The sequence below is a fragment of the Zootoca vivipara genome, chromosome 10 (genome assembly GCF_963506605.1).
Source record: "Zootoca vivipara chromosome 10, rZooViv1.1, whole genome shotgun sequence".
Taxonomy (NCBI): Eukaryota; Metazoa; Chordata; class Lepidosauria; order Squamata; family Lacertidae; genus Zootoca; species Zootoca vivipara.
The window spans coordinates 20446738-20473179 of NC_083285.1; the positions used below are offsets into that span (position 1 = coordinate 20446738).

Below are 26442 nucleotides of genomic sequence, written 5' to 3' on the forward strand. Positions count from 1 at the left end.
ATGCTGTTTCGGTAGCCTTTGTTTTCTTGGGTCTTGCCCTGGCTTCAGTAGACACAAATATTCCAATTTTTAAAAATTTATGATATCACCAGCCTCTTTAGATTAGCCCAACTAACATCTCCTCCTCTCTCCTGTCATTTCCTGACATCAGTGTACTGTCCTCAGCACAATGCACATGAACTGACTAGTAAGCAAGATTATAGATAGCAAGTGCTGACAAAATCATGAATCCATGCAAAAGACACAGGCCATTCTGAGTGACATCAAGACAGGAGAGCACTTGGACTGACTGGCTGTTTTGACAACATTTGCTAAAGAAGAAAAGAAAGAAAGAAAGAAAGAAAGAAAGAAAGAAAGAAAGAAAGAAAGAAAGAAAGAAAGAAAGAAAGAAAGAAAGAAAGAAAGAAAGAAACTCATATGCCATCAAAGAGGTTGACACAAAAGAAACAGCTTGAAAATCAGTAATAGCTCATGGCAGACAGGAACTGTAAGAAGAAAGGGAAGGGGGGAAATAGTCAACAAGACACAGGGGTCATTGCTGAGGGCTGGATAAGTCCTGGTAAACACTTAGCAAATGCTTTGATTATTATCCCATGGAGGCAATTCAGAAGCCTACTACACTGGTATATTCATACTGACTGCAGTGGGGGGGCCTTAAACATATACACCCAGAGAATCTAGCTATTGCTGTGAATGACTCAGCAAAAGATTTCAACAGGGAGACTTGGTAAAATAAATGAAAACATGATATGAGTAGGGACACTGTATATAAAATCCTTAAGATCCGTTTGTGAGCATGAAGTGTGAGGAATTAAATATATGAATCCATGTGGATGTGGGTGGGAGGACAACAAAAAGAAACGGCTGGGTGCCTGAATTCAAAACACAGGGCTAGCACACAGAGAGCCCCAGCAGTAGAATATTAAATTCACAAAATAAACAGCACAGTGAAGCATCAGGAATATAGGCTGTTAAACCTTTTTATCCCACTCAGCTGCACACAGCAGCTAACCTCTTTCTACCCTCTCTTGCAATGAGCAGACCACACACTGTTAAGTAAGTTTAAAATGCTTTACTTACAGATTCAAGGTCTCAGTCATGCATTGTTCCATGCAACAGCAAGGAAGCAAAATGCTCTTCAGTAGAAAATACAGCTAGATAGCTTCAGACATGTGCTCAAAGCTCTGAACTAGCTTAGACACATCTATCTTTGTTGGCTACATGACGCAGAGAGAAAGAAAGGAAGGAAGAGGAAGGAAGCTCCACTTCCTCTCTGGAAAAGAGAGGGTGTGACTTAACTGAGCCTGTAATATGGGAATCTTTTAGCATTATTTAATGGTCAGCATACCAGAAAAGGCTCCACATTTCTGTACAGCAGAATGCTGTGGAAGGTACAGAACAGAGACAGGGTGCAGAGAGGATAGGATGGATGGGGGATAATGTAGCAGTAATTACGTCATTCTTTCCTTGAGCCACCTATTCTACCAACTTATGTTTAAGTCATATATGGATGAATATAACAAAGATTAAGGTAAAAGAAAAGAAAAGCTCACATTTTGATTCTGCAGTTTTCTTAGCAGATCGTTTTCAGGTTCACCCCACCATCTAATTATCTGGTTTTCAGCACCAGCCCACCAATTGGGTAAAGGGATTATTTGACACAGGTGTCATGTTTGAGAGGATTGCTGTATAGGGTACCTAGTGGCTTGAGTACAGTGGCTGTACTACATAGGCTACATCAAGAAAGCACATTTCAGGCCTTTCTAGCCTTGCCTTGTTTAACATAATGATAAGGGGAAACAATGCATCAGGCGAGCACAGCAGGAGTAAGTATGAATGCATTTTTTTTACTCACTTTTGGGCCTTCTTTGAGTTTTCCTGTGTGGCTTACAGTAATCAGCCACACAAATTGACATAAATCAGGATTAAAATGTGGAACCTGAATCACAAATGAAAATTGTACTTAAAAGCCTGGGTGCATAAAATGGGTCTTGCTCCATGCTGAAAAAGTAGAAGAGCAGGTTGCGGGTTTGTGGATAGGTGCGGTGCCTGGGGGGGAAAACCCCTAGTCCTTGTCCGCTTGCCTGTTGGTAGGTAAGTCACAAAGGGCCTCTGAAGAGCATGTACCTCATTGTTTAGGGAGGTTTATGTGGGTAGAGGTGCTTTAAATAAGAGGAAAGGATGAGAACCAAAACACATAGGCCCTATATTCAGTTCCTTACTGCTGAACACAGTAGTAAGGAAAAAGCTCACTTAGTGTGGGTGTCTTCTCATCAGTCCACTGTCAGTCAACCTTGCTTTATCTGCCATTAATAGTGTTTTCAACTGGCTGGGGTACATCCTTATTCTATGCACTGTGTTTCACAAGACTGTTTCTGTCTTGCCTTTTATCTTGTTTGTTGTTAGCTGCTTTGGCACCATTGTGTGGAAAGGTGGCTTATTGTTCTTGATAAGACAGAGTTGTTGTTAGTCCTGAACGGGCATCTGTAAGTGCCTAGATGTGATTCCGTTAGCTTCCTTCCTTATCCAGTACAATATACCCTCAAGACAGGCCTGGTTTCGAAGGAGTAACCTGAAGTTTGTCTCCCAGAAACCATCCAAGCATCTTGGATGAATATAATATTTTAACGTCTCCTTGTTCCTGTTGTGCTTAGTACCAGTATATCATTTTAGCATGATGGAGAATATTAAGAAGTACTTGCAGCTCCCTACAGCTTTAAGAACAGATGTTTGAAACATAATTTCTGTGGTGCACCCAGCCTTTGGATTGAATCAAGACAAAGGCTGCAATCCTAGACATGTTCACCGGTAAGTAAGCTCCATTTAACTGAGTGGGACTTGTCTCTGAGTAAATGTGCAGAGGATTGCACTGTTACACAAGGCCCATTTAAAAAAACTTGGAAAAGTTAGTAATGACTTAGGTCTCATTTATTTTACTGGGAACTAAATGCAATTTACAGTGCAATTCTTTGTCTGTTCAGGAGTAACTTGTTGAGTTTAATGGAAATTACTTCCTCGTAAGCATACCTACCCTGTTTCTCCTAAAATAAGACATACCCATAAAATAAGCCATAGCAGAATTTCTAAGCATTTGCGCAATATAAGCCATACCCCGAATATAAGACATAGTTATAGGCGCAGTTCTGGAGGGCCCCAAGGAAGAGGCAAGGCTGGACGCGTAATTAAAAAATAAGACATCCCCTGAAAATAAGCCACTGTGGTTTTTTTCTATAGGAAAAATAAATATAAGACGGTGTCTTATTTTTGGAAAAACACGGTAGGATGGCAGACTTAGTCTGGCTCCCACCTATTTGCTTAAAATTAATAATGCTTGTGTTGCGTTAGACATGCCAAAAGAACATAGGTGAAATCATAGCATTGTGTAGTTGGAAGGCACCCCAAGGATCATCTAGTCCAACCCCCTTGGAATAAGGACTAAAACCAAGAAGTTACCTTTGATAACTTCAAAATATGCAATTGAAAGTGACTCTGCATGCAGATCCTTATATATGCACATATACACAAACGTGTGTGTGTGTGTGTGTGTGTGTGTGTGTGTGCTTCTGTATATGACTGCTTCAGTTAACCAAAACTACCACCAAGAAATAATGACCTTTTAAACTTTTTGTCAGCTCTCCTGACAGAAAAGGGATAATAACCCTAGATAAGTAGAAGGTTGGGGTGGTTGGCACATAGGGTTGAGAACTTTTCAAATAACCACTGCAGCTGCTCCTTTAAGGATATCCTGATGTGCAGACATTAGCAGGCTATAATGTTATGATCTGGCTTCATCTGCTGATGTCTGTACATCAAACTGCTCTTAAAGTCATAGGAGCAGGCCAGCTCTGTTATCTTTCTGATTATCTAACAACTCTTCAAGTTCAGAATAAAATATGAGACTTATTTTATATTTGAACTGTAGTTTCAATTTTTCACTGTGACCCCATATCACAATTCTGTTTATGACATTTTAGTATTGGTTTCCCATCCTATGAGCAACACAGCATTTGTTTTGCAACTTTTTATAAAAAAAAGTCTATGTAGTTTCTCTCATAAAAAAAGCTACATGCTTGGAGTTAAATATGAAATAGTACGGTACTGGCTAAAGATAGACAGGTAGAGGGAATTTGGCACGAGAGGTTGATTTGATGCATACACTGCAATATATGAATAGGAGTTGAACACTTAGTTCTTCCTTGAAAGGCCCACAACCCGCTTCAAAGAGTGCACACAAAACTTAACCCTTTGGTGAAATCAAGACTTTGTAGATCAGTATAAGTTTTAGCAGCTCAGATGAAAACCAACAGCTGCTACTATGCTGCCAAAAGGCCTGGCATCAGAACTTGGGAGCTGTCCTGGGCTCCCCAGCACCTTAAAAGATTTGGAGCTACTACTTTTTGAGTTGCCCCAAGTGCTCTGGACGAATGCCCACATTCAGAGGTTGGCGGGGGTTGAAATGGGCATTTAGGAAATGTGGACAGGTTGAATAATGCTATACACGAGTGCGGAAAGTGGAGGCTCCTTCAAATGATAAAAAAAACTGGCTAATCCGTATAAAATCAAGAGTGAACGAATGTAAAATGAAAACCAAAATTTTGAGCAAAAATTTGAAATTTGAAAACCAAAATTTTGCGCAAAAATATTTTGAGTGGCTGGGGAAACTCAGCCAGATGGACGGGGTGTTGTTGTTGTTGTTGTTGTCGTTGTTGTGTTGGGAGTAGGAGGTAGATCTTCATGTCACTTGGACCGCATGGGTGGTTTATAATCCAGTTCTGAGAACCTGCCTCCCCTTTACGCTTAGGCGTCGTCGTTGGTGCATTTGCTTGCTGCCTATAGCTGCCCGTAGCAGAAGCGCCAGAGGCATTCCAAGGGCTAATGACTACATTTCCCATCAAGCCACGGGGAGCAGGGTGGGGTGGGAGAAAACAACGACCAAGCATCCGGAAACGGCGGCGCTTCCGGCGGCTGCGCCTCAGAAAAAAGAAAGGCGCGAGACTACACTTCCCAACAAGCCACGGGAGACGAGCAGGGCCACGTGACCTTCGCCAGACTTTTAATTCCGCCTGCCTGGCTTGCCGTGAGGCGCAGAAGAGTCCGGCGACGGCCGCCGCCCCCTTTCCGCGGAGGGAGCGAGGCGGAGCGCAGGCGCCCTGTTGCCGCTACCACCGCTATGGAGCCGGAGCTCGGCCCCCCCTCGGGCGCCTCAGCCTCCTTCCCGTGCCCTCCGCCGCCCCGGGAGCAGGAGCGGAAGCTGCAGCAGGAGAAGCTCTCCGGGGTGGTGAAGAGCGTCCACCGGCGGCTGCGCAAGAAGTACCGCGAAGGTAAGGTGGGAGAAGCCCCGCCGGGTCTCTGCCCCTCTTCCCGCGGAGCCACGGGACCGAGCGGAGGAAGCGGGGGGGGGTCCCATCCGCACGGAGGCCCCTCGGTCGCCGGGGAAAGCAAGGCCTTGGCCGAGGCCTGGCGGGGAAGCTGAGCCCGGGCCCCACCCCCTTTCCCCGCCTGCCCTATAGGCCTCTGGCCCCCCGGGCGAGGAGCAGGGCAGGAGGGCGGCTGTGTGGGACTGGGGTCCCGGGCCTGTGAGGGGAGAGGGCGGCCCCCTTGGGGCCTCCTTTCATTCAAGAAACGGTTGTTGTTACCATCTTCATCGTTGTGCCAAAATGGGATCCTTGCTTGCTTTCCACTCCCCCCCCGTCTCCCCCCAACATATCAAGAGTGCAAAGGGGCCACAGGGATGGTGATAAGCGGTTGCCCGCAAAGGTTTAAGAGGGCGTGACACAAAACATACACAGTAGCCTGTATAATTCTGAGTATTATTGGCATGAATCTAGAGTTTCAAGCCTCTTTATTTCAGCTACCTGCTGGGAGCACCGTGGCAGAGATGGGTTTGGGGAGGGGAGGGGAAAGGCCACGAAGCGATGTGTTCTTCTGTGATCATGGTCCCAGGGCTTTGCAGTGTTTCCACAGTCCCCGTTTTGAATGCTGCCATTTTGTTCCAGAATGTTGTGAAGCTGTACAGCATAATGGGTGTTGCCTTTACTTGGGGGGTATTCCAGCTTTGCTGCTCCACATTATTTTCCTGATTTTGCTTGGCAAGTCCAGGAAGCTAATGATGTGATGAGTTTCCCAAGGGAGTTGGGGGAAATGCTACCATATTCTTTTCCTGGCTTTGTGTGCAGTGAAAAGGATGAGGGCCTTTTCTGGACTCCCATGTTTTAAGGCCTATGAGGTATGAAGTTACTTGGCTGCAATTGGAGAGGGACGAATCTGGAATCTTGACTACTGGGAATTTTGAAGCTATCCATTTCGGTATTCCACTTGTTAAACGGACTCTTGCATACATCTGTATTTCTTAGGCATCTCACCTTGCAAGGCTTCTCTATCTCCAGCCTTCATCCTGTTGGTACATTGCATCCTTTAGAAAAACATTCAGTCCAGAATGTATGTTGAGATTGGCAAATATGACAACAGCTAGTTTAACTTTTCGTGGACTTCCACGAAATCATGTCAATAGTAATCCTAGTAACCAGTCCCCCACCCCTCTTCTTGGCAATATGAAAATTCCAGGCAAGGAACAAATACAGACCTCTTCTTCCAGCTCTTGTCATCACTTTGCATGTCACATATCCAATATCTAATATATGAGTTTACTGAGAGAGAAACGAGGCCTAGTGTAAGCTGTTTGCTGAAGTGCACAGAGTGCAATAGAAGTGACATACTCAGGCCCTAGATACAAGGTTTACTGGCCATGGGCCGGATCACTCCCATGGAGATCATCCGTAGGCCGGACTGGCGCAGCATGATGCCAAACGCCGAAAGTTTAACGTGTGCAGAAGCAGTTTTTGGCGTCTGAACATGCACAGACGCAATTTCTGGCGCCACTCGCCGAGTTGCTGCACTGCGCTGGTTTAGCACACCAGGGGGGGGGGACTAGTTGAGCGGGCGGCTCGGTTCAGGGGTGGCTCGTGGGCCAGTAAAACAGTCTTCGTGAGCCGCATCTGGCCCATGGGCCACACGTTGCCGACCCCTGGTTTTTGGGCTCTTATCCAAGGGCAACTGAATAAATCTCATCAAGGGGTCAGCTAAAACAATCTTGCATGCTATCAAATAGGTTTAACAAACTTGCAAAACAAGCTATCTGATAAGGGTATTTGATAACATGCAAGATTGTTTTAGCTCATCCTCTTGAGATTTATTCAGCTGCCCTTTGAAAAGTCTTTACAACTCAAAACTTTGTGTTGTTTCTTGCACACCTTATCTTCTTTCATTGTCTTGTATTCTAATTTGTCTGGCATCTTTTGGGTGACTAGGGATAATATGTGTGGGGTGTTTTTTGTTTGCATTTCGGGGGAATCCGTAACATAATCTGTAAACTGTGGTTAGGCAAACTAGGGCCCGGGAGCCGGAGCTGGCCCAATCGGCTTCTACGGTAAATCCAGCCCGCGGACGGTCCGGGAATCAGCGCGTTTTTACATGAGTAGAATTATTTAAAATGCGTATCTGGGTTATTTGTGGGACCTGCCTGGTGTTTTTACCTGAGTACAATGTGTGCTTCTATTTAAAATGCATCTCTGGGTTATTTGTGGGACATAGGAATTCGTTCATTTTCCCACCAAAAATATAGTCTGGCCTCCCACAAGTTCTGAGGGACAGTGGACCGGCCCCCTGTTGAAAAAGTTTGCTGACCCCTGCTGTAAGCAAACAGGAGCCCTTAATATATGTAGTGTGATTAATGTCTTAAGCACAAGTGTAACCTAACTTGTCAGCTAAAATTCATGCATCTGTTATATGCTTTGTACTATAGCTATATTTATAGCATAAGTTTTCTTATACTAGTAAGATGTTTTAGTTTTAGTAAGATGTATCTGTACCACATCCGTAGAAAAGACATGTTGTATTTGTACTATGGGAAATTCTGCTGAAAGAAAAAGGATTATAAGGCAGCCTTGGTTTTGAGAGATGGCCTTAACCATTCTGCTAGTATTATTATTATTTTGTTTAGATTTATATACCACCCTTCATCTAAAGATCAGAAGGGTTCACAAGATCCCATTGTGTGTGGGATCTAACATAATAATGAAATGGCATCCTGGTGCATTTCGTTACCTCTTTGGTAGATGCAGTCCTGGAATTTTAATGCTGACCCTTAAATAAAAGTCTTGTTTGAATGTGGTACAGATATCCCAAGTCCTCTATACAAGTCAAAGAGGAGGAAATGTAAATTTCATACTGAGTAGCTAGTTTGACTAAAATGTTCATAACCATTTTATGCGATGCAGAACAATTCTGGTAATTAAGCTTTTTGTGTGTCCTCATTCACAACTGAAGGAAGCAAATGTACGTGTAGCTGCACTGTGACCCTTGCCCCCCCTGGGTTGTATCTTCCTGTTGCCCATCTAAAAATTTAGGCAGGGACCTATCTCACTTGCCATGTATAGTGCAATGGTACCATGTATATTGATGCTACACAACAATAATTTTACTTGTTTATTATCATCAGCTATTTAAATACTGTAAGGTATGAGCCATTTCCTTGATGGCAATTACTTCCTCCCAGAGGTTTCAAGATTATCCTGTGGACTTGGCTTGATTACCTTAATAACTGCTGTGCATGAAGGAAATGCCATTCCTGATATGGTAGTTTCTACATATGTTGTGGCATGTTCTTGTCATCGTTCCTTCTAGATTGTCTGTGACCTCTTCTAGCCGAAATCTTGGCACACAAGGAGCAAAGTGGGTGTACGGTAGCATTTCCAGTTAAACCGCTTCACTTGCAGTATTTTGAATGAAATAAATGTACAGTACAGTGGTACCTCAGTTTAAATACACAATTGGTTCTGGGAGTCTGTACTTAACCTGAAGCGTACTTAGCCTGAAGCAAACTTTCCCATTGAAAGTAATGGAAAGTGAATTCATCCATTCCAGACGATCTGCAAAGTACTTAACCTGAAGCGTACTTAACCTGAAACAAACTTTCCCATTGAAAGTAATGGAAAGTGGATTGATCTGTTCCAGACGGATCCGCGGAGTAATCAACCTGAAGCGTACTTAACCCGAAGTATGAGTGTAATTGGTTCTGGAAGTCCGTACTTAACCTGAAGCGTACTTAACCTGAAGCAAACTTTCCCATTGAAAGTAATGGAAGGTGGATTAATCCGTTCCAGACGGGTCCGCGGAGTACTTAAACTGAAAGTACTCAAATTGAGGTGTACTTAAACCGAGGTATGACTGTAATCTTGTGGTATTTCAGGGTTTTCTTGCAGAAGATCAAAGAAAGCAAGTACTTGAAACCAGTCCATTGCTGCTAGTATATCTCTTAAGTATATCCACTCTTCTTTAGAGCTCAAGGATCAGCAATTGCTAATGGGCTCCCATATGCTTCATCATATTTTCTCTTTTATGGTTTTATTTGTAAAATGCCTAATAAAGGTTTGATAAGTGAAGTGCTTCATCATAGAAAACTGGTGGGAGAACCTATATCTAAGAGATTCCATTGTTGCATATGCTGACCGGGCTCGACTCTGCTAGCCTGAGGCAGAACTAAGAAATGGAAATTTTCAGCCCGTAGTTGCTGAAGGTAGGACCTTCTTGTAATGGAAAGATTTAAGGAGTAAAACTACAGATCTGCCTTTAATTTACAGTACTAGTTTGCATAATAGGTGCAAAAAAGCAATAGACAAAGTACATTTACTGTTGCCTCCTTGGAGTAAAAATGCATGCATCAGAAGAAAACAAGCATTTTATATACACATAAAACCCATCAGTTGTCTCCATTTAAGCAAATGGGATGAGTATACAGTATAGTTTTCACAGAGGCTTAAGTTTCAATTTTCCATAGTGTCAGCTGTGTCTTGAAGTTAATAAGCTGGTGTAGGTTTTCCAAAGAATATACTGTGAAGAAGCCATTTTAATGGATGTGCTCCTTCTGTTACTTTGAAAGACGGTAGTAAAAGGAAATGTTGGTGATCCAACTTTGCACCCTAATCCTTAGTATATGTGGCACTTTCTGGCGTTACCGCGATTACATTGGAGTTGTGGCAGTGTTACATGTTTGGTGTTTTCCAGGCATACTGCTGAAAAGTTTTCCCCATCCTAATACAGTAGAAGCATTACCACTGTTGAATCTTGAATGAAGAAACTTTGATTCTTGTAGAAGACTTTCTTTTCTTGAAATGTACAGTGCTTGTAGCCCTGATTTATGGATAAGATACAGTTTTCAAACACAGGCATGAATGAGAACCAATATAGTTGTGCTGGGGTATGCACATTTTAGCATGATTTCGTCACCATTTAGTTTCACTTGCCACACCAGCACTATTCCTCCCCAAGTGCTCTGTTATGAGGACTTGGAGGGTGAGAAGGATCTTTGTATCTTAGTTTAGCCATTGAAACTTATAAATATTCTCACAGCTTTGTCCTTTCTCCAAATGTTGAGAGGTGAAGGGCACCTCCCAAGATTTCTGCATCAGAATTTAGGGAACTTTGTTGTTTAGTCGTGTCCGACGCTTCGTGACCCCATGGACCAGGGCACTCCTGTCTTCTTTAGGGAACTAGGATCTCAGTAATAACTTGTATGGGGAGATGTGATTACTAAATGAGGGGGTGGTTGTCCTCTGTAGTCACTCCTAATGATTGGCTTTATGGACCTTTTAGGTTGACAGCTTACTTAATACGCAAGTTACAAGTTCAACACTTAACAAAACTGAGTTCTGCACAAGTCTTTCTTCAAAGTTTTGCCTTGTTTTATCAGTTCACATCTACATTGAATTGGATGTGCTTCGGCTGTGTAGTAAGGTTGTTATGGACTGTTAATATGTGACCCACATGTAAAACATATTCAGCCAAATATTGAAGTAAAAATAGTTGAACAGTTTTTCCAATACTGTAGTCAAAATTAGTTGAACTGAAATATTTGGTTTGGAGGATATATATGTAATAAGGTGCACAGTTTAATTGGAATGTGAGATCCAAAGCTTTTTAGTTGGAATCTTTTAAGTATATTTAGATGTGACAGTTCAATGGCATACGGTTTCCTTAAGTTATTTATATTGTAGGGGGGGGGGAATGAATGTACAGTACTGTATGCAGGTGGGGGGGAGGGAAAGGAGTATGAGTGTCCAGTCACTGCTTTTGAACTGTGCCACTGTTCTCTACCAATATACAGATGTGAGTCAAGCAATATACATCTGTATATTGGTAGAGAACACCTTGCTGTATTTTTATGAAATGCAATCTATACATATTACAATAAACAAAAATACATGAATACGGTTCCAAGCTACCTAATGTCTTTGCCTGATATCCATTGAACATATACTGTATTTGGGACACCAGATCTGAGCCTAACCTGGTCCCTAGGCTTGCTATGAGGTTTTCCAGTGGGGGTGGGGACTTGATTGGTCAATCTTTCACTTATTCACACAGTATCAGATGCCTCTCCACAGAATGCCCCAACACTCAAAGGTGTCTGCATGCACAGAAGTCTTTGACGCTTTGCATCCTTTCATTATCTTGAAGCTTTTTCCTGACATACTCATTATACTAATGAAAATATGAATAACTTTGTAATTCAAAGCAATCTAAGCTACCTGTCAACTTAGCTCTCCTTTAACCATTATGTCATCCTGATATGTGTACATGATTTATTAACTATATTAAGGTGGGGGCACAGATACAATGGTGGGCCTTCATGCTCCGGCACCAGGGGGCGGAGAGCAGGCGGGGGCGGGGCGCATCCCAGGGGTGTGGGTACCCGTCTTTAGGGGTGGGGTACCCAGCACGGGCGGGGGGCAGCCGCGATGGCACCCCACCGGGATCGTGCTGCCAATGGCGGGGTGCTCCCCCCGCACTCCTATTCCTCTGCCAGCGCACAGATATAAAGGACGAATCGCTGCACAGATTATGAGAGATTTAATCTTACTTCACAGAGATGGGGACATCCGTGTGGCCTTCCAGTTGGTTATAGCTCCTGAGGCATTTGTGTATAACTAGATACATGTGTATTATTTATTTCTATTATTTACTAAATTTGTATAGCACCCCTTCATCCATAGATCTCAGGGTGATCCACAACATAAAAATACGAGATAAAAACACACAAAACAAAAACAAACCAATAGCCAACCCACTCCAGTTCACAGTAATACCATGATGAGATTGCAGCTGCATGCCAATCCCAGGTTGTTTACATGAAGGAAGCTGTAATTTGAAGTATCCAAGTAGTGAATAACAGCTGTTTAAAATAATTATTAGGAAGTTGTACGCAACGTTGCTTCCTAGTCTTTTCTTACGTGTTTCATAAAATATTTTTGAATTCAAATTTTGCTTTTGAAGGAGCATAGTGAGCCAGAGGGTAAAATCTATTAGCACCCATTTTGTTTTCATTTATGGCATGCTGATAATTTTCAGTTATCTACAAAAGAGCTTTTTGGGTGTGTACAAGGAAGTTCATTCCAAGTAGTAGTAGTAGTAGTAACAATAATAATAATTTATAATAATGATAATTAACAATCTGGTAGTAGATTTTTGAGCATTCAGTCTAATTACCTTTTGAATACTTGGCTTACATGAGTATTTTGGCATTGTCTGGATCAACCTTTCAAGTAACCTACCCCGGTGCCCCTGAAGGGTGAACAAAATGATGCTGTACCTACTGTGAGGAACAGGTTAAGGGAGTATGAGCAAAAAACATTGGGTAATAGCTGAGAGTTGGGAAAATAGGCTTTCCCTGCCAATATACTACAGAGTGGTAGCTTTCATTTGGTGCAACACTGAATTAGTTACTGGTTGTGAACTGGACAGAGAGAGCATCAGTCGGTTATTTAGAAGAGATTATACAGCTTTCCAGTGTTTGTTACGTCAGCATAGTTTAGAAGGTTCAGGAAATGGTGGTTAGAGTAAATTCAATCTTGGATGGTAAACAGTTTGTCTTATTAGTAATCTGATATTGTAGTTTGTCTGCTGAGCCAGAAAAACAAGCAAAATTTTCCATTAGGGTAGTGAAGGCCCTTCATGGGACCTGGAAGAGGGGAGGGAAAGGAGGAATGATTTTTATCCCTGGATCTCTTCGCTGCAGCAGAATCAATGTTTGTGTGGCTTCTCCAGCATGAGCTTCAAAGGGAAATAGGATAGCAAAGGAATAGGTTATTGTGCACAGTAAACAAGGGAGAAAACCAGAAGTGTTGTAATCTAGTCATATGAGTAACTTCCTTAACGAAGTCAAACTAAATATGCTAGGTATATATTTTCAACAAAACTGTTTCAAAAACATTGTAGGCAAGGCTCTTGAGCTACTTTTGAAATTATATTTTGCAATGGTGTGGTGATTATAATCCAATTTTCTGTTCTGAATAATGTAGTCCTTTCTGTGTGGGTACTTGGGAGACGGGGCAATATATATCGCTCTTGCTCCTTAGGGCTTTTTCCTTTCCAATTCAACAAACTTTCATGCAATGGGTTTGAGAGAAATATTTCATACCTTTTTTTTCTATATGACTGAAGATCCAAACTGTATTTTTATACCCAAACAGAAAACGAAGCTGCTAGTTGGTTTCTGTTATTTCTGTTTATTAAGTTTCCACAATTAGGTATCTCTCTTCCCCTTCTTGCAATGCTTCCACAATAAGCTGAACTCTGGGTTTTGATGAACAATGAACACTTGTCCATTATTCTCACCCCATCTCTCTTTTTTGTGCGTTTTTAGTGGGGGACTTTGATAAAATCTGGCGTGAACATTGTGAAGATGAAGAAACCCTCTGTGAATACGCGGAGGCAATGAAAAATCTGGCAGATAATCATTGGGCTAAAACCTGTGAAGGAGAGGGTCGCATTGAATGGTGCTGCAGGTAAGTGACCTAATGCAAACTATTGAGAATGTGGTTTTTGGTCATAAACTTGCAGGATTTCTACAGGAGAACAGATTACAAAAATACATTTCCACAGAATACATATATTTCTGTATATAATTGCTTTCAGGGTTCTGTTTTCGTTTTCTTTATATTTGTAACATTCTTTGTATTTAACAAATAATGACTGGAAAATGTGTTCCTATCAAATGTATACAAATGGAGACATTCTTTCCCAACCCCAAGTTTTGATGTTTTCTGCTGCCAAGCTTTGTTTTCAAACCACATGCCTAGTACTAAATCGATGGATTAAGACTGCATCACTAGACAGGTGGAGATTAAAAGGGATCTTAGTTGTTTGTTCCAGTTTTTAGAATAGATTTACCCAGTAATACAGGAATGTGCACACCCACCTGTAGTGTAGAACTGGCAGTTCCTTGGACTCTACCTATGCAGTCACAAATGAAAGCACTTAATTTTCAGAATTAACAGTTTTAGTTGCTTATTCTGGTTGAAATGGGGTGCAGGATACAGCTGAAAGGAAGCCCTGCAGAGATATAAACACCAGCTTGGTGTGGAAAACACTGCTACCGGTAATAAGACAAAAGATTCAGAAGAAGAAAGAAGGAAAGAAATTGTAATTGCTTGTGATCCTGAATAAACTGCATGGTCTTGAACTATATCATATTACTTTAATTAACATTTGGTGCAAACCCATTTGTTTAATTTTATGTGTACGATCACTTCAAATCATTCTACCTAGATAAGGAATAATTCTATTCTGTTCTTTGAAAAATATAGATAAGAAAATGCCTTTAGAAAATGATAATGAAAACTATTTTGAGTTGCCTTTCCCCCTCTTTTCCCCCCTCAAGTGTGTCACGGGAATATTTTCAAAATGGTGGAAAACGAAAAGCACTGGAAAAAGATGAGAAAAGAGCAGTTCTTGCTACTCAAAGTATTCAAACCATGAGTATTCACCCAGCTTCCAAAATAGAAGATTCTTCTGAAAATTCAAATCACAGTTCTATAATGGATGAGTAAGTGTTATCAGAGGGCAGGTGTGGTGGTGGAAGTTCATTTGTGTGTGTTTTGTGAATTTAGCATGCTTGACTAAGTAGGCATTTTAAAGTCCTATTTTACTAAAGGGGGTTATGTATGATCTAATGTTGCTGTTAAGATCAGTGGGACTTTAAAAAGCTTAAAGGTAAAGGACCCCTGACAGTTACGGTAAGTCCAGTCGCGAACGACTCTGGGGTTGCGGTGCTCATCTCACTTTACTGGCCGAGGGAGCTGACGTTTGTCCGCAGACAGCTTCCGGGTCATGTGAGCAGCATGACTAAACTGCTTCTGGCGAACCAGAGCAGCACACGGAAACACCGCTTACCTTTCGCTGGAGCGGTACCTATTTATTTACTAGCACTGCGTGCTTTCGAACTGCTAGGTTGGCAGGAGCTGGGACAGAGCAATGGGAGCTCATCTTGTCGCGGGGATTCGAACCGCCGACCTTCTGATCGGCAAGCCCTAGGCTCTGTGGTTTAACCTACAGCGCCACCTGCGTCCCTTTGGTCTAATCGTGCCAAACAAGAACTGTATTGCCAAACAACACCAGAGGAAGCCTGAAGTGTATTGTCTAAACAATAGAAACTTAATTTATTTTAAAAATTGTCGGAGTTTTGCCATGACTAAAGTTATAAGCAAAGTTCAGTAGAAACAGGAAACCTCTATATTCCCAAGAGACCACAGGTCCTATTTATCTTTCAATAAATGAATTTATTATTATTTTACTTTTTGGGCCCATACGTAGTCTCCTTCCCTCCCCCCCAAAAAAGAAAAAAACCATTTAGAAATGGGTTCAGAACAAGGGCCTCCTTTCCTCTTTCAATAGCTGAAGCACATTGAAGTACAGTTTGGAGGGGACTAGGAAGAGGGTTAGTAATTGCATATGTGGGGAGTTGTGGGTTTATAGAGATAGACAAGGTTTCTTGGGAAATGCCTTGGCTTATTTCCAACCAAGTATGACCAGGACATATCACCATTCACCAGTTATATAACTGCAGCTATATGTTTCCTGTTCTAAAAGATTGCAATGCAAATTCTAAAAGATTCACACATTTTATTTATTTAAAGGTTATTTCACAATTTGAATTCCCTTCCATTTAGATTGCTACATCCTTCAGGAAAGATCAGATTACTTGATGTTGGCAGCTGTTTTAATCCATTTTTGAAGTTTGAAGAATTTTTGACGGTTGGCATTGACATTGTCCCAGCTGTTGAGGTATGAAACATTTGTCAGTACAGATAATCAAGAGTAGATTATTAAATCCTTAACATGCAAAAAATTATTCAGTTGGTTACTAGCAGCGTGCACTTGGCTTGTACCCAGCTAAGCCACACTCAAAGCAGACCCATTGACTGAAGTCCATTGATTTCAGTGGCTCTAATCGTGACTTTAGTCAGATACAGTCATATATGGGTTTGTTTAACCATTCTATCCACAAACCAGTGTGTCATAAAAAGTAAAACTTTTAATGGAACAGTGCAATCCATTAAAGGTAGCAGTTTTGCCATTGGATTTTTCACTAAGAACATGATTTATCCAAAGTTGAGCACTGCCTGAACCCCTTGATTATATGCTGTAAAATTCAGGTAAAATCAGTGGGGGAAATGTCAAAGCATATTTTACTTCCTGAATTGTTTTAAAACCAATGTTTTCTTTGAAAGACAGCTGCCAGGGTGTTCTTCATTTTTGTGTGTATTTATTCATGCATTTAATAATCACTATGAATTTTGCAATATTCCTTTAAATTCCATAGTTCAGTGTTACATCAAAAGTATAATTTCATTCCTTTGTGCTTCAAAATTAGGACTGCAGTGGTTAGACAACTTAATTGAAGAGAGAAAAAAGCACCTCCGATCATCCAACAGATTTCTTGTTAAAAAAAATTTGTAATATTTAGTATTGGTGCAAATGCCTAGAAAAACAGCAGATGGCAAGCACCATCTTATGTCATTTCCACTTTCTCTCTTCCATAGAAGGGAATGTCTCTTATAAAATGATACCCGCTATGGAACAAGTACATTGTCTAAGAACAAACTATGCTGTTTGCTTAATTGGAAAAAAAAAGCTTTACACATATGCCTGTTTAATTTATCAGTTAATTGACATCTGTAACACCCTATACAGGGGGTTGCCCTTGCACAATACAGAAATTGTGATTAGGGCATAATACCGTGTTTCCCACATTTTAAGACACCGTCTTATTGCTTTTTTCCCTCAAAAAACCACAGGGTGGCTTATTTTTGGTGGCATGTCTTATTTTTTTTTACGTTATTACAGTTTTTACAGCACCTTAAGGTCTTCTTGGCCGGGCCAGGCTGCTGGCTCGGGGCACTGCTGGGCACTGCGCGCCATGCTGCTGGGCTGTCTGAGCGCTGCTGGGCGCTTTGAGCAGCTGGGCGCTCCGCGCGCTCCAGCAGCCGTTTCCAGGCGGCGGGACGGCGACGGCGAGGCCGCTGGCTCTGGCGCTGAGCTCCGGGGCTGCTCGGCGCTCCGCGCGCTCCAGCAGCCGTTTCCGGGCGGCGGAGCGGCGGCGGCCGGGTGGAGGCGAGGCCGCTGGCTCTGGCCCTCAGCTCCGGGGCTGCTGGGCGTTCCGCGCGCTCCAGCAGCCATTTCCGGGTGGCGGGGCGGCGGCGGCTGGATGGAGCTGAGGCCGCTTGCTCTGGCGCTCGGCTCCGGGGCTGCTGGGCGCTCCGTGCGCTCCAGCAGCCGTTTCCGGGCGGCGGGACGGCGGCGGCTGGATGGAGCTGAGGCCGCTTGCTCTGGCGCTCGGCTCCGGGGCTGCTGGGCGCTCCGCGCGCTCCAGCAGCTGTTTCCGGGCGGCGGGACGGCGGCGGCCGGATGGAGGCGAGGCCGCTGGCTCTGGCGCTCGGCTCCGGGGCTGCTGGGCGCTCCGCGCGCTCCAGCAGCCATTTCCGGGTGGCGGGGCGGCGGCGGCTGGATGGAGCTGAGGCCGCTTGCTCTGGCGCTCGGCTCCGGGGCTGCTGGGCGCTCCGTGCGCTCCAGCAGCCGTTTCCGGGCGGCGGGACGGCGGCGGCTGGATGGAGCTGAGGCCGCTTGCTCTGGCGCTCGGCTCCGGGGCTGCTGGGCGCTCCGCGCGCTCCAGCAGCTGTTTCCGGGTGGCGGGACGGCGGCGGCCGGATGGAGGCGAGGCCGCTGGCTCTGGCGCTCGGCTCCGGGGCTGCTGGGCGCTCCGCGCGCTCCAGCAGCCGGTTCCGGGCGGTGGAACAGCAGGCCTCCTCGGCCAGGCAGAGGCAGGGCCGCTGGCTCCGGTGCTCCTGGGTGCTCCAAGCTGCTGGGCTAGAAACTAGAAACTGGGCTAGAAGCAACAGAGGCCCGGCCGCTGGCTCAGCTCTCCGCCCGCGCTGCTGCAGGCATGGAGATACACTATGTCTTATTTTCGGGGTATGGCTTATCTTTCGCAAATGCTTAAAATTGCTGCCCTGGCTTACTTTATGACTACGTATTAAAAAGGGGGAAACACGGTACTACTGCTAGAGTGCTGACTGGCACTTTTGGTACGTAGTCTCATGAGACTTCTCTCTTGGAGGATGGGCAGTGGCTGCCTATATGTTACTGGGCCCGATTTAAGGTGCTCTTCTTGACATAGAAAGCCATGAACAACTTGGAAGCAAGGTATCTGGGAGAACACTTCTGCTGATACCAACCTACCTGGGCCTTGAGATCAGTGGAGGAGGTTCTGCTTGTTGTGTCTCCCCTTTTCCCCCCTCCACCCCCTGGTGAGTGTTGCTTAACTGCTGGGTATGCAAGGTAGAGCCTTCTTGGTAATGATAAAACTTATCTTTCTCTAGTGGGGCAGACAGTTACACCGTTGAAACTTCACCAGCTATAATACCTTTTTATTCACCCAGGATGATGGTGGTGGCTAACTGCTGTGATCTGTGGGGTTGTTGTTGTTTTTTTATGCTGTCCACCTCAGTGGGCTTTGTGATGGTTGGCTGCTACAGAATTGTTTGTTATATCTACTTCAATTTCTTAGATTCTGTTTTTGTTCTGGAAAATGCTTTGTGATTCTTTTTCTTGATGAAAAGTGCTCTACAACTGTTTAGATTAAAATACTGAAGCGCAAAAGGTTTATCTGTTCAGGGTGTAGCCATGCTTCAAATGTGTACAGTCATACCTCGGGTTACAGATGCTTCAGGTTGCGTCTTTTCAGGTTGCGTCCCACGCCGAACCCAGAAGTACCCGAATGGGTTACTTCCAGGTTTCTACGTAGAAGCTCTAAATTGCACTTTGCGCATGTGCAGAATCGCAACCCACGTGTGCACAGACGCGGCGCTGCGGGTTGCAAACGTGCCTCCTGCAAGGATCACATTCGCAACCCGAGCATCTACTGTAGTTTTAATGTACCTGACTTGCACCATCCAAGTATATAGCTGCATTTGTTTCTTTCCGCAGAGTGTCTATAAATGTGACTTCTTGAACCTTCAGATTCAGCAGCCTCTTCAGCTTGCACAAGATGCCATAGATGCTTTTTTGAAACAGCTAAAAAATCCTATTGATTCCCTGCCTGGAGAATTGTTCCACATTGTGGTCTTCTCCCTCCTCCTATCTTACTTCCCTTCACCTTATCAACGATGGATATGTTGCAAAAAGGCCCACGAGCTTCTTGTATTAAACGGATTGCTACTTATTATCACTCCTGACTCTTCCCATCAGAATCGCCACGCTATGATGATGAAAAGCTGGAAAATTGCTATAGAATCCTTGGGCTTTAAACGTTTCAAGTACTCAAAATTTTCTCATATGCACCTGATGGCATTTAGGAAGATCTCACTTAAAACAACAAGTGACTTGGTGAGTAGGAACTACCCAGGGATGTTGTACATCCCCCAGGATTTCAATAGTATAGAAGAAGAGGAATTTTCTAATAACTCCTGCTACATCCGATCAGATGCAGAAGATGAACAACTGGCATACAGCTTTGTGGAGCTTCCAGATGCTCCTTATGACTCTGACTCTGGGGAAAGCCAGACCAGCTCTATTCCGTTTTATGAGCTAGAAGATCCTATATTGCTTCTAAGTTAATGTAACAATTAAAATATGCTGTGAAGTTCAAACTCCCTTTACTGTAAAACTAATTTTGCTATACTGACATCTGCTCTGCACATGAAAGCATTTACAAAAAGGAAATTCGAAAGATTTTTGGGAGCCATCACTTTTTTCTACTTATGAATTTTAAATTTTATTCTTGTATTGAAAAGTTGAAGTGCATGTTTTATGCAGAATGGCTCGTGTCCATAGCATAAAAAGGGTTTACTTTAATATTTGTACCGGTAAAATACTCCGGAAAGGTACAATTCCCCTCCACCCTCCAGTGCTGTGAACTGTGATTTTGCAAATATGCTAGTGTTTCTTGGTGTGATATTTTTAAATCTCAAGATATGATTTTTGAGGTTCATGCTAGCATTTCTTAGAGGTTTGCACAGAACGTTAGAGTATGCACTGTTAGTGTTTGACTTGAACAAAAAACGGACCTAGAACAAAGTTTGGGTTGAGTCAATCTTGATAGGGTAAAATGAAAATATCTGCAGATTGGTTTTACTTGTCTTTAATACTGCAATTAGAACATTTCAGCAAGAGATTAGATTCTCATGTCCCTGGTGCTGTTGGAATGATATGTAACACACACATATATAATGGTAGATTTAAAATACGGGATTATTATTATTTTTGTTAACTTGCCAGGTACAATATCCTTGCCATTTTTAAATTACACTAACGTCACCCACACTACAGTTTTTCCTAGTATTTTGTGTTACAAAGTATTTTGCATTGAAGTAGTTCAGTACAAAGCTGCATAATAATCCCTTCCAGAAGTCTCTGATGCATGAAATCAGCAAAGTATTGAATTGAGCCTCATTATAATCCTACATATTTTTATTAATGTAATTTGTTTGTAAGTTTTTCCCGCAGCTATGAATGAAAACAAATAAAGGCACTCTAATGTTTTGGAGGGCTAGATGACTAATCTGCATAATAAATCTTCTTTAAAAAATTCTGAAGTTCGCAAGCTAAGAAACTGGTTTCTTTGGTGGCAGAGAGAAAAATGAAGTATAACTTTTTTCACAAATCTAATCCTGGGTGGAACTGTTTCCTTTTAAGCAAAATCTGTTTTATTAACTGCACCAACATTTTTTAAACTGCACCAGAATTTTTGGACTCCTATAGCTAGCTTCCATATCAGATTAAAGGCATTTGTATTCACATGCCTGAATGTGGCTTCAAGCTGATACAAGTTGAAATATATAAACCAACAGCCAAAAGACCCAATAGTTTCTGTAGTTTCATGAAATGAAAATCAATAAAATATATTTAAAAATAAATAAAATGGCAGTTTTAATAAACGTTGGCCTGGTGTTAAGCAGTCAGCAGCCATTTCAGGAGTGCCACTACACAGCTTGAAAGCGATTTTTGTGTGATTAAAAATGTGTACAAGTTTTACACTCCCACCAAAACGTCGCACTAATGTTTCACAAAACTGACATCTCAACTTGCTTTTTGCATACTGCTAAGAAGTTTTTATACACAACTTGCATACAGTGTGGTGTTGCTTTGTAAACATGTTTTTTTACCTCTTGCATGTAACATTAAAAAAAAACTGAATGTTCAGATTTGACTGCAAGTAACCATAAGAAATTTATGTTTAAAAGAAAACCTGATTAATTGTAAGGTTTCTTCTTACTTTCTGAAAAGGGCAGTGTGATCCCTCTGAAGGCTTTGTGGTACAGCCTCAGGCCCAGATTTGGCCGGCCACTCACTCACTTAATCCCACAGGCAAAAGTAGGGTATGGGGGGCTGCATCTGTGACAACGGGGGGATTGCTCGTCATCCTGCTTGTCATAACTGCTATCTTGCAGAGTGGAGTTGACACTCAAACATCATTCCCCAGTTAGTTTGATTATCCATTGAACAAGAATAGTTGCTGCATAGGCAAGTAGAGGTTTCCTACATCTAATGCTAAATGTTCCTTTTCATTTATTTAAAAGCTTCCTAGGGTGGTTTTTGTGTGTTGGGAGTAGGTAAAGATGCCATGCTGGTGCTACCTTTTCTCTCATTCCAAATATTTACTTCTCAAATGTGCAAGATGTGCAGTTTAATATTAGCAGAAAGTCCCTAGGACTTCCTAAGCATAGGTGCATTTCTGTTAGTGCATGTTAATGTTTTCTCATTCATTCAGATCCTGAAATTCAAGTCATGACGTATGACTTGTGAAATGGTTTAAAACTTTTAATGATAGAAGTTGGCCAGTAATATCTGATGGCTTCGTGAAAGTGTTGTGGATCCTTCAGTAGAGGAATAACTTTATTATTTTCCCAATTGCCCTAATGTGAACAAATCTTTTGGAGCAATTAACTGCTCCCAAGTAATATTTGCAGGCACATTTTATTTTAAACGGACTTGTTACTGGAATCTCACTAGAAATACAGAGAAAGCTGTGTAAATCTGGGGAGTTTTGGGGTTAACAATAATAAAGAAATCCAGGTCAATGCAAGGAAGAATGTGTAGCACAAAAAAATCACATTTGTGTTTTCATTTCATTTAAGTTTTTTTTGTGAACATATTAAAAGAAGGTATGCAAACAGCTTTTGAGTATTGCTTGGTGTGTGCTATATTGCCCAGTTTGCTCTTGGCTACGGTATGTATGAGGACACTACTGCAATGATTAACTGCAAATGATTAACTGCAAAGTATACAGTGTGAGTGTAGCATTTTATCACAAACCATAATAATTGTACTGTATACTTATACCAGATTTTATACATAATCTTCAGAAATGTTTTAGAGGTATTCAGAACTGGGGAAAAGGGCTTACTTCATCAATCCAATAATGCCTTGCTCTGGTCCCACCAATTTATTTTTAATATACCTGATTTAAATAATATTTAAACATCAAATGTAGGAAACTTTATAATTTTTAGTTTATAATTAAAATAACAACATGGATATTACCCATATCAATCAGCGATTAAGGCTTACCCACTTCTAATATATTTTGGTTCATATATAGCAGATAAAAATACTTGGCACTCTTTGTGCATTCATTTATTTCCGAAAAAAGTAGTAGAACATATGAATTCATCACTGACGCTTACCATTGAGTTTGCATTCCTATATACAGTGAATTGTTTAGAATGAAATATTCTGAGAATTGTTTTAACTTGTCACTTTCACAATCTTAATCATTCCTTTTTAAAGGTTGCAATTACTAGCCTGTAACTTGTGCAACTTAAATAGCAACAACATATATCAAACAACAAAGCGACTTCAGGCACCAATTTTACTAAAGCCCTTTGGTCTTTGATGCCCTTTAAGGCCGCTATCACTTTGCAAAGGTATAGAATTAAATAGAGGTGTTCTTTAGATATCTCACCTATTTAAGACAAATACTGTTTGCACCCAATGTAAATTAAAAATAATCCTTTCCAAAATTGGTTGAGTTCTTAAGCATTTATACTGCCTATGCCCAGAATGGCCCATTGTTAGATGGAGCAGAAAACTTGTTCTGGAGGGAGAGCTGTTAAGATAGAATGTGTGCACATGTGATGCATACAATAGCATGCTAACGTTTTGGTCGGCTGGAACATGCCACAGATTATTTCGTTTGGATTGTGTGAGCGGTGGCCTGCTGTCCAGCAGTGTGTGCAGACAAAGTGGCCCAAGGCTCTTGGTACTCATTTAAGTTACATTCAAGCAATATCCACCCTTGGCTTCAAAATGTCTTGGGCCAGCCTGCCACCTATATAGTCTCTAGATCAGGGTTTCCCAGACTCGGGTCTCCAGCCGCTCCCAGACTACAATTCTCATCCCTATCCAGCAGGACCAGTGGTCCTGGATGATGGGAACTGTAGTGCGAAATCGGGTGGAGATCCCAGTTTGGGAAAACGTTTCTCCAGATGAACTGGGGTGTACCTGCCTTAAGGAGCCCTTCTATCCCTTTGACGGCACGACGGCAACCTTCAGAGCTTTGCAGCACCTCAGCAAGTTGGAAGCCACTCTGCCCATGCCCAGAGGCCAACGACGTTACCGAAAGCCCCTTTTTGATCAGGTTGGGTACCGTGCTAGGGGGAGCCACTCCGCCCGCTGCCAGCACAGGACAACGACGCTTCCCTTTGCAGCGGGAGACGCCTGTGAAAAAGCACACACTGCCCCCAATGCAATCTTCTCGAGGGGCTTGTAAGCGACATCTGCTAAAAGGGTCCCATAAAGGCGGGTGGGGAAGCGACGCCGCTCAGCTCAGAAACTGCTGCTGCTCTGGCGCCCGAGATTCCTTCTCCGTCCGCAGCAGCAGCAGCCTGCCTTGCCCGCCCGAACGCCCTCCGGACGCGTCGCCTTTTTGAGCCCTCGCGCTCCCCGTAACCGCGGCAGGCAGGGGAGGAAGCGTCAAAATGGCGGCGGGAGGAGAACTTTTCGGAGTGAGCGCCGGCTGGTGAGTAAGCTGTGAAGGGCCAGCCGGGGAGGGGTGGGGGAGCTTGGGCAAAAGACAAGAGGCTTCGGCCTCCCCTCCCTCTCACTTTGATGGGGTGGGGGTGAGGGGCTCCCCTCAGAAGTGAGCGGCGCCTTTGCCCAGCCTCGGCTACAAGTGGCGGTTGGGCAGGTGGGGGGGGGCGTTCTTCTCTTCCCCCCGGCCGTTTGCTGAAAGGAAGGCGCTCCCCTTGTCTGTCTGTCCAGTCCGGGCCTTGCGATAGTAGGTTTCTCCCCCCCAAGGTCCGCCCCCCAAGCGGTTCCTGAACTAGCGCAGACTTTTGGAAAGAGGCCTGTAGGAAGGGAAGGGAAAGAAAGTTTGGTGAATGGGGAGGGAGGGACTCGCCTTGAGCTAATCAGACGCGCCCAGGTTGCCCTCCATCGCAGCGCACCTGGCTCGACGTCACTTTTTTCTTTTACTCAGGAAGGAAGTTTCCCCCTCTTCTTTTCAAGTTTGAAGCAGGGGCTCTTCTCCCGGTCTTTTAGAACGCAAGAAGCAACAATAGCGAAGCTCCCTCTAGGAAAATTTCAAAAATCGAGCTTTCGAAGTCTTCGGAATTTTTCTCTCAGGTTCCGTGTTCAACGAAGGGAGAGGAATGAGGGGCGGGAAGCGTGTTTGGCATGATATGAAAACTCCAAGGCAGGCATAGGCAAACTTCGGCCCTCCAGATTTTTTGGACTACAATTCCCATAATCCCTGACCACTGGTCCTGTTAGTTATGGGTGATGGGAGTTGTAGGCCAAAACATCTGCAGGACCAAAGTTTGCCTCTGCCCGCCAAGGTGTGCACTTTTAACAGTAAAGGAGGAGTTATGCAGATTTACATTATTTACCTTTAAAATAAATAAATCTGTTGCCCAGTTGAGTTCTGAGTGATCCACGCATTTAAAAATACAAAGGGAAACAAAAGGGGAAATTGATATCTTACCACAAAGGTGAGTCCAGCATCTTCATGATACTGCTTTCACTGCATGCTGAACATGCACCTTTTTGAAGTTAAGAGATATTGTATGGTGAGACCACCTCTTTAGCTGAAAGCATATGGTTGTGTTCAATTTGGAATGGTTTTGCTTATTTTTATTGTGATGGTTTTGTTTGTTTTTATAACAAACAAAAGTATATTGTATATGTTGCACTCAGCATTAAAATTAGGTGTAAAACATTAAAAGTCCATCAGACTGGAAGAGGCTTCAGTTTCTGGCAAAAGACATGTTGGTTCTTTCAGACCAACTTGGCTGTTCAACTTTATATTCCTGTAATGTTTAAAACATGGATTTTTGTAGATTCAGAATCTAAAGTAGGTGCCACTTGTGAGCACATATTTTTGAACAAGATTTACATATGATCTGCATTACTGTTCATGTATCATACCGAAATTAGAATACAGTGGAACCTCGGTTTATGAACACCTCGGTTTACAAATTTTCGGTTTACGAACGCCGCGGACCCATCTGGAACGGATTAATTCACTTTCCATTACTTTCAATGGGAAAGTTCGCTTCAGTTTATGAACACTTCAGTTTATGAACAGACTTTGGGAACCAATTACACCCTTGCTTCGGGTTAAGTACACTTCAGGTTGAGTACTCCGCGGACCCGTCTAGAACGGATTAATCCACTTTCCATTACTTTCAATGGGAAAGTTCGCTTCAGTTTATGAACGCTTCAGTTTAAGTACTCCGCGGACCATCTGGAACAGATTAATCTACTTTCCATTACTTTCAATGGGAAAGTTCGCTTCAGTTTATGAACGCTTCAGTTTATGAACAGACTTCCGGAACCAATTGTGTTCATAAACCGAGGTACCACTGTATTAAGTATTTGAATGCTGATAATAACTATATTAGCATGCCTATTTACTTTATCTGTAAACTTTTTTAAAATGTGTAACTTGAAGTGAATGTGGTTTTTTTCTTTTTCTTTCAGTACATCAGTAATCCCTGGCAGTTATTGATGAAACAACGCTACAGGAGGCTGCTTTTGCTTCGCATTTATTGGAGAAAATTCAAACAGTTATTTCCTGTGAACTGGATGCAGTCACTACGAGTCAGCTTA

At 42.8% G+C, this 26442-nt stretch overlaps 1 protein-coding gene across 1 annotated transcript; it reads left to right on the forward strand.

The window, feature by feature from the left end:
- The first annotated feature begins 5056 nt into the window (after positions 1-5056).
- BMT2 (base methyltransferase of 25S rRNA 2 homolog) lies at positions 5057-19951 on the forward strand. Its single transcript, XM_035127556.2, has 5 exons — positions 5057-5321; positions 13700-13841; positions 14717-14881; positions 16005-16119; positions 19321-19951. The coding sequence occupies exons 1-5, from the start codon at positions 5171-5173 to the stop codon at positions 19948-19950; spliced, it is 1203 nt and encodes a 400-aa protein (XP_034983447.1). The 5' UTR covers positions 5057-5170; the 3' UTR covers position 19951.
- The last annotated feature ends 6491 nt before the right edge of the window (positions 19952-26442 follow it).

Bases quoted from the DNA above. Each gene is read 5' to 3' on its own strand.
- BMT2 (XM_035127556.2), top strand. From the start codon at position 5,171: ATGGAGCCGGAGCTCGGCCCCCCCTCGGGCGCCTCAGCCTCCTTCCCG. The intron at 13,842-14,716 runs GTAAGTGACCTA...TCCCCCCTCAAG, and splicing joins CGCATTGAATGGTGCTGCAG to TGTGTCACGGGAATATTTTC. The intron at 16,120-19,320 runs GTATGAAACATT...TTCTTTCCGCAG, and splicing joins ACATTGTCCCAGCTGTTGAG to AGTGTCTATAAATGTGACTT.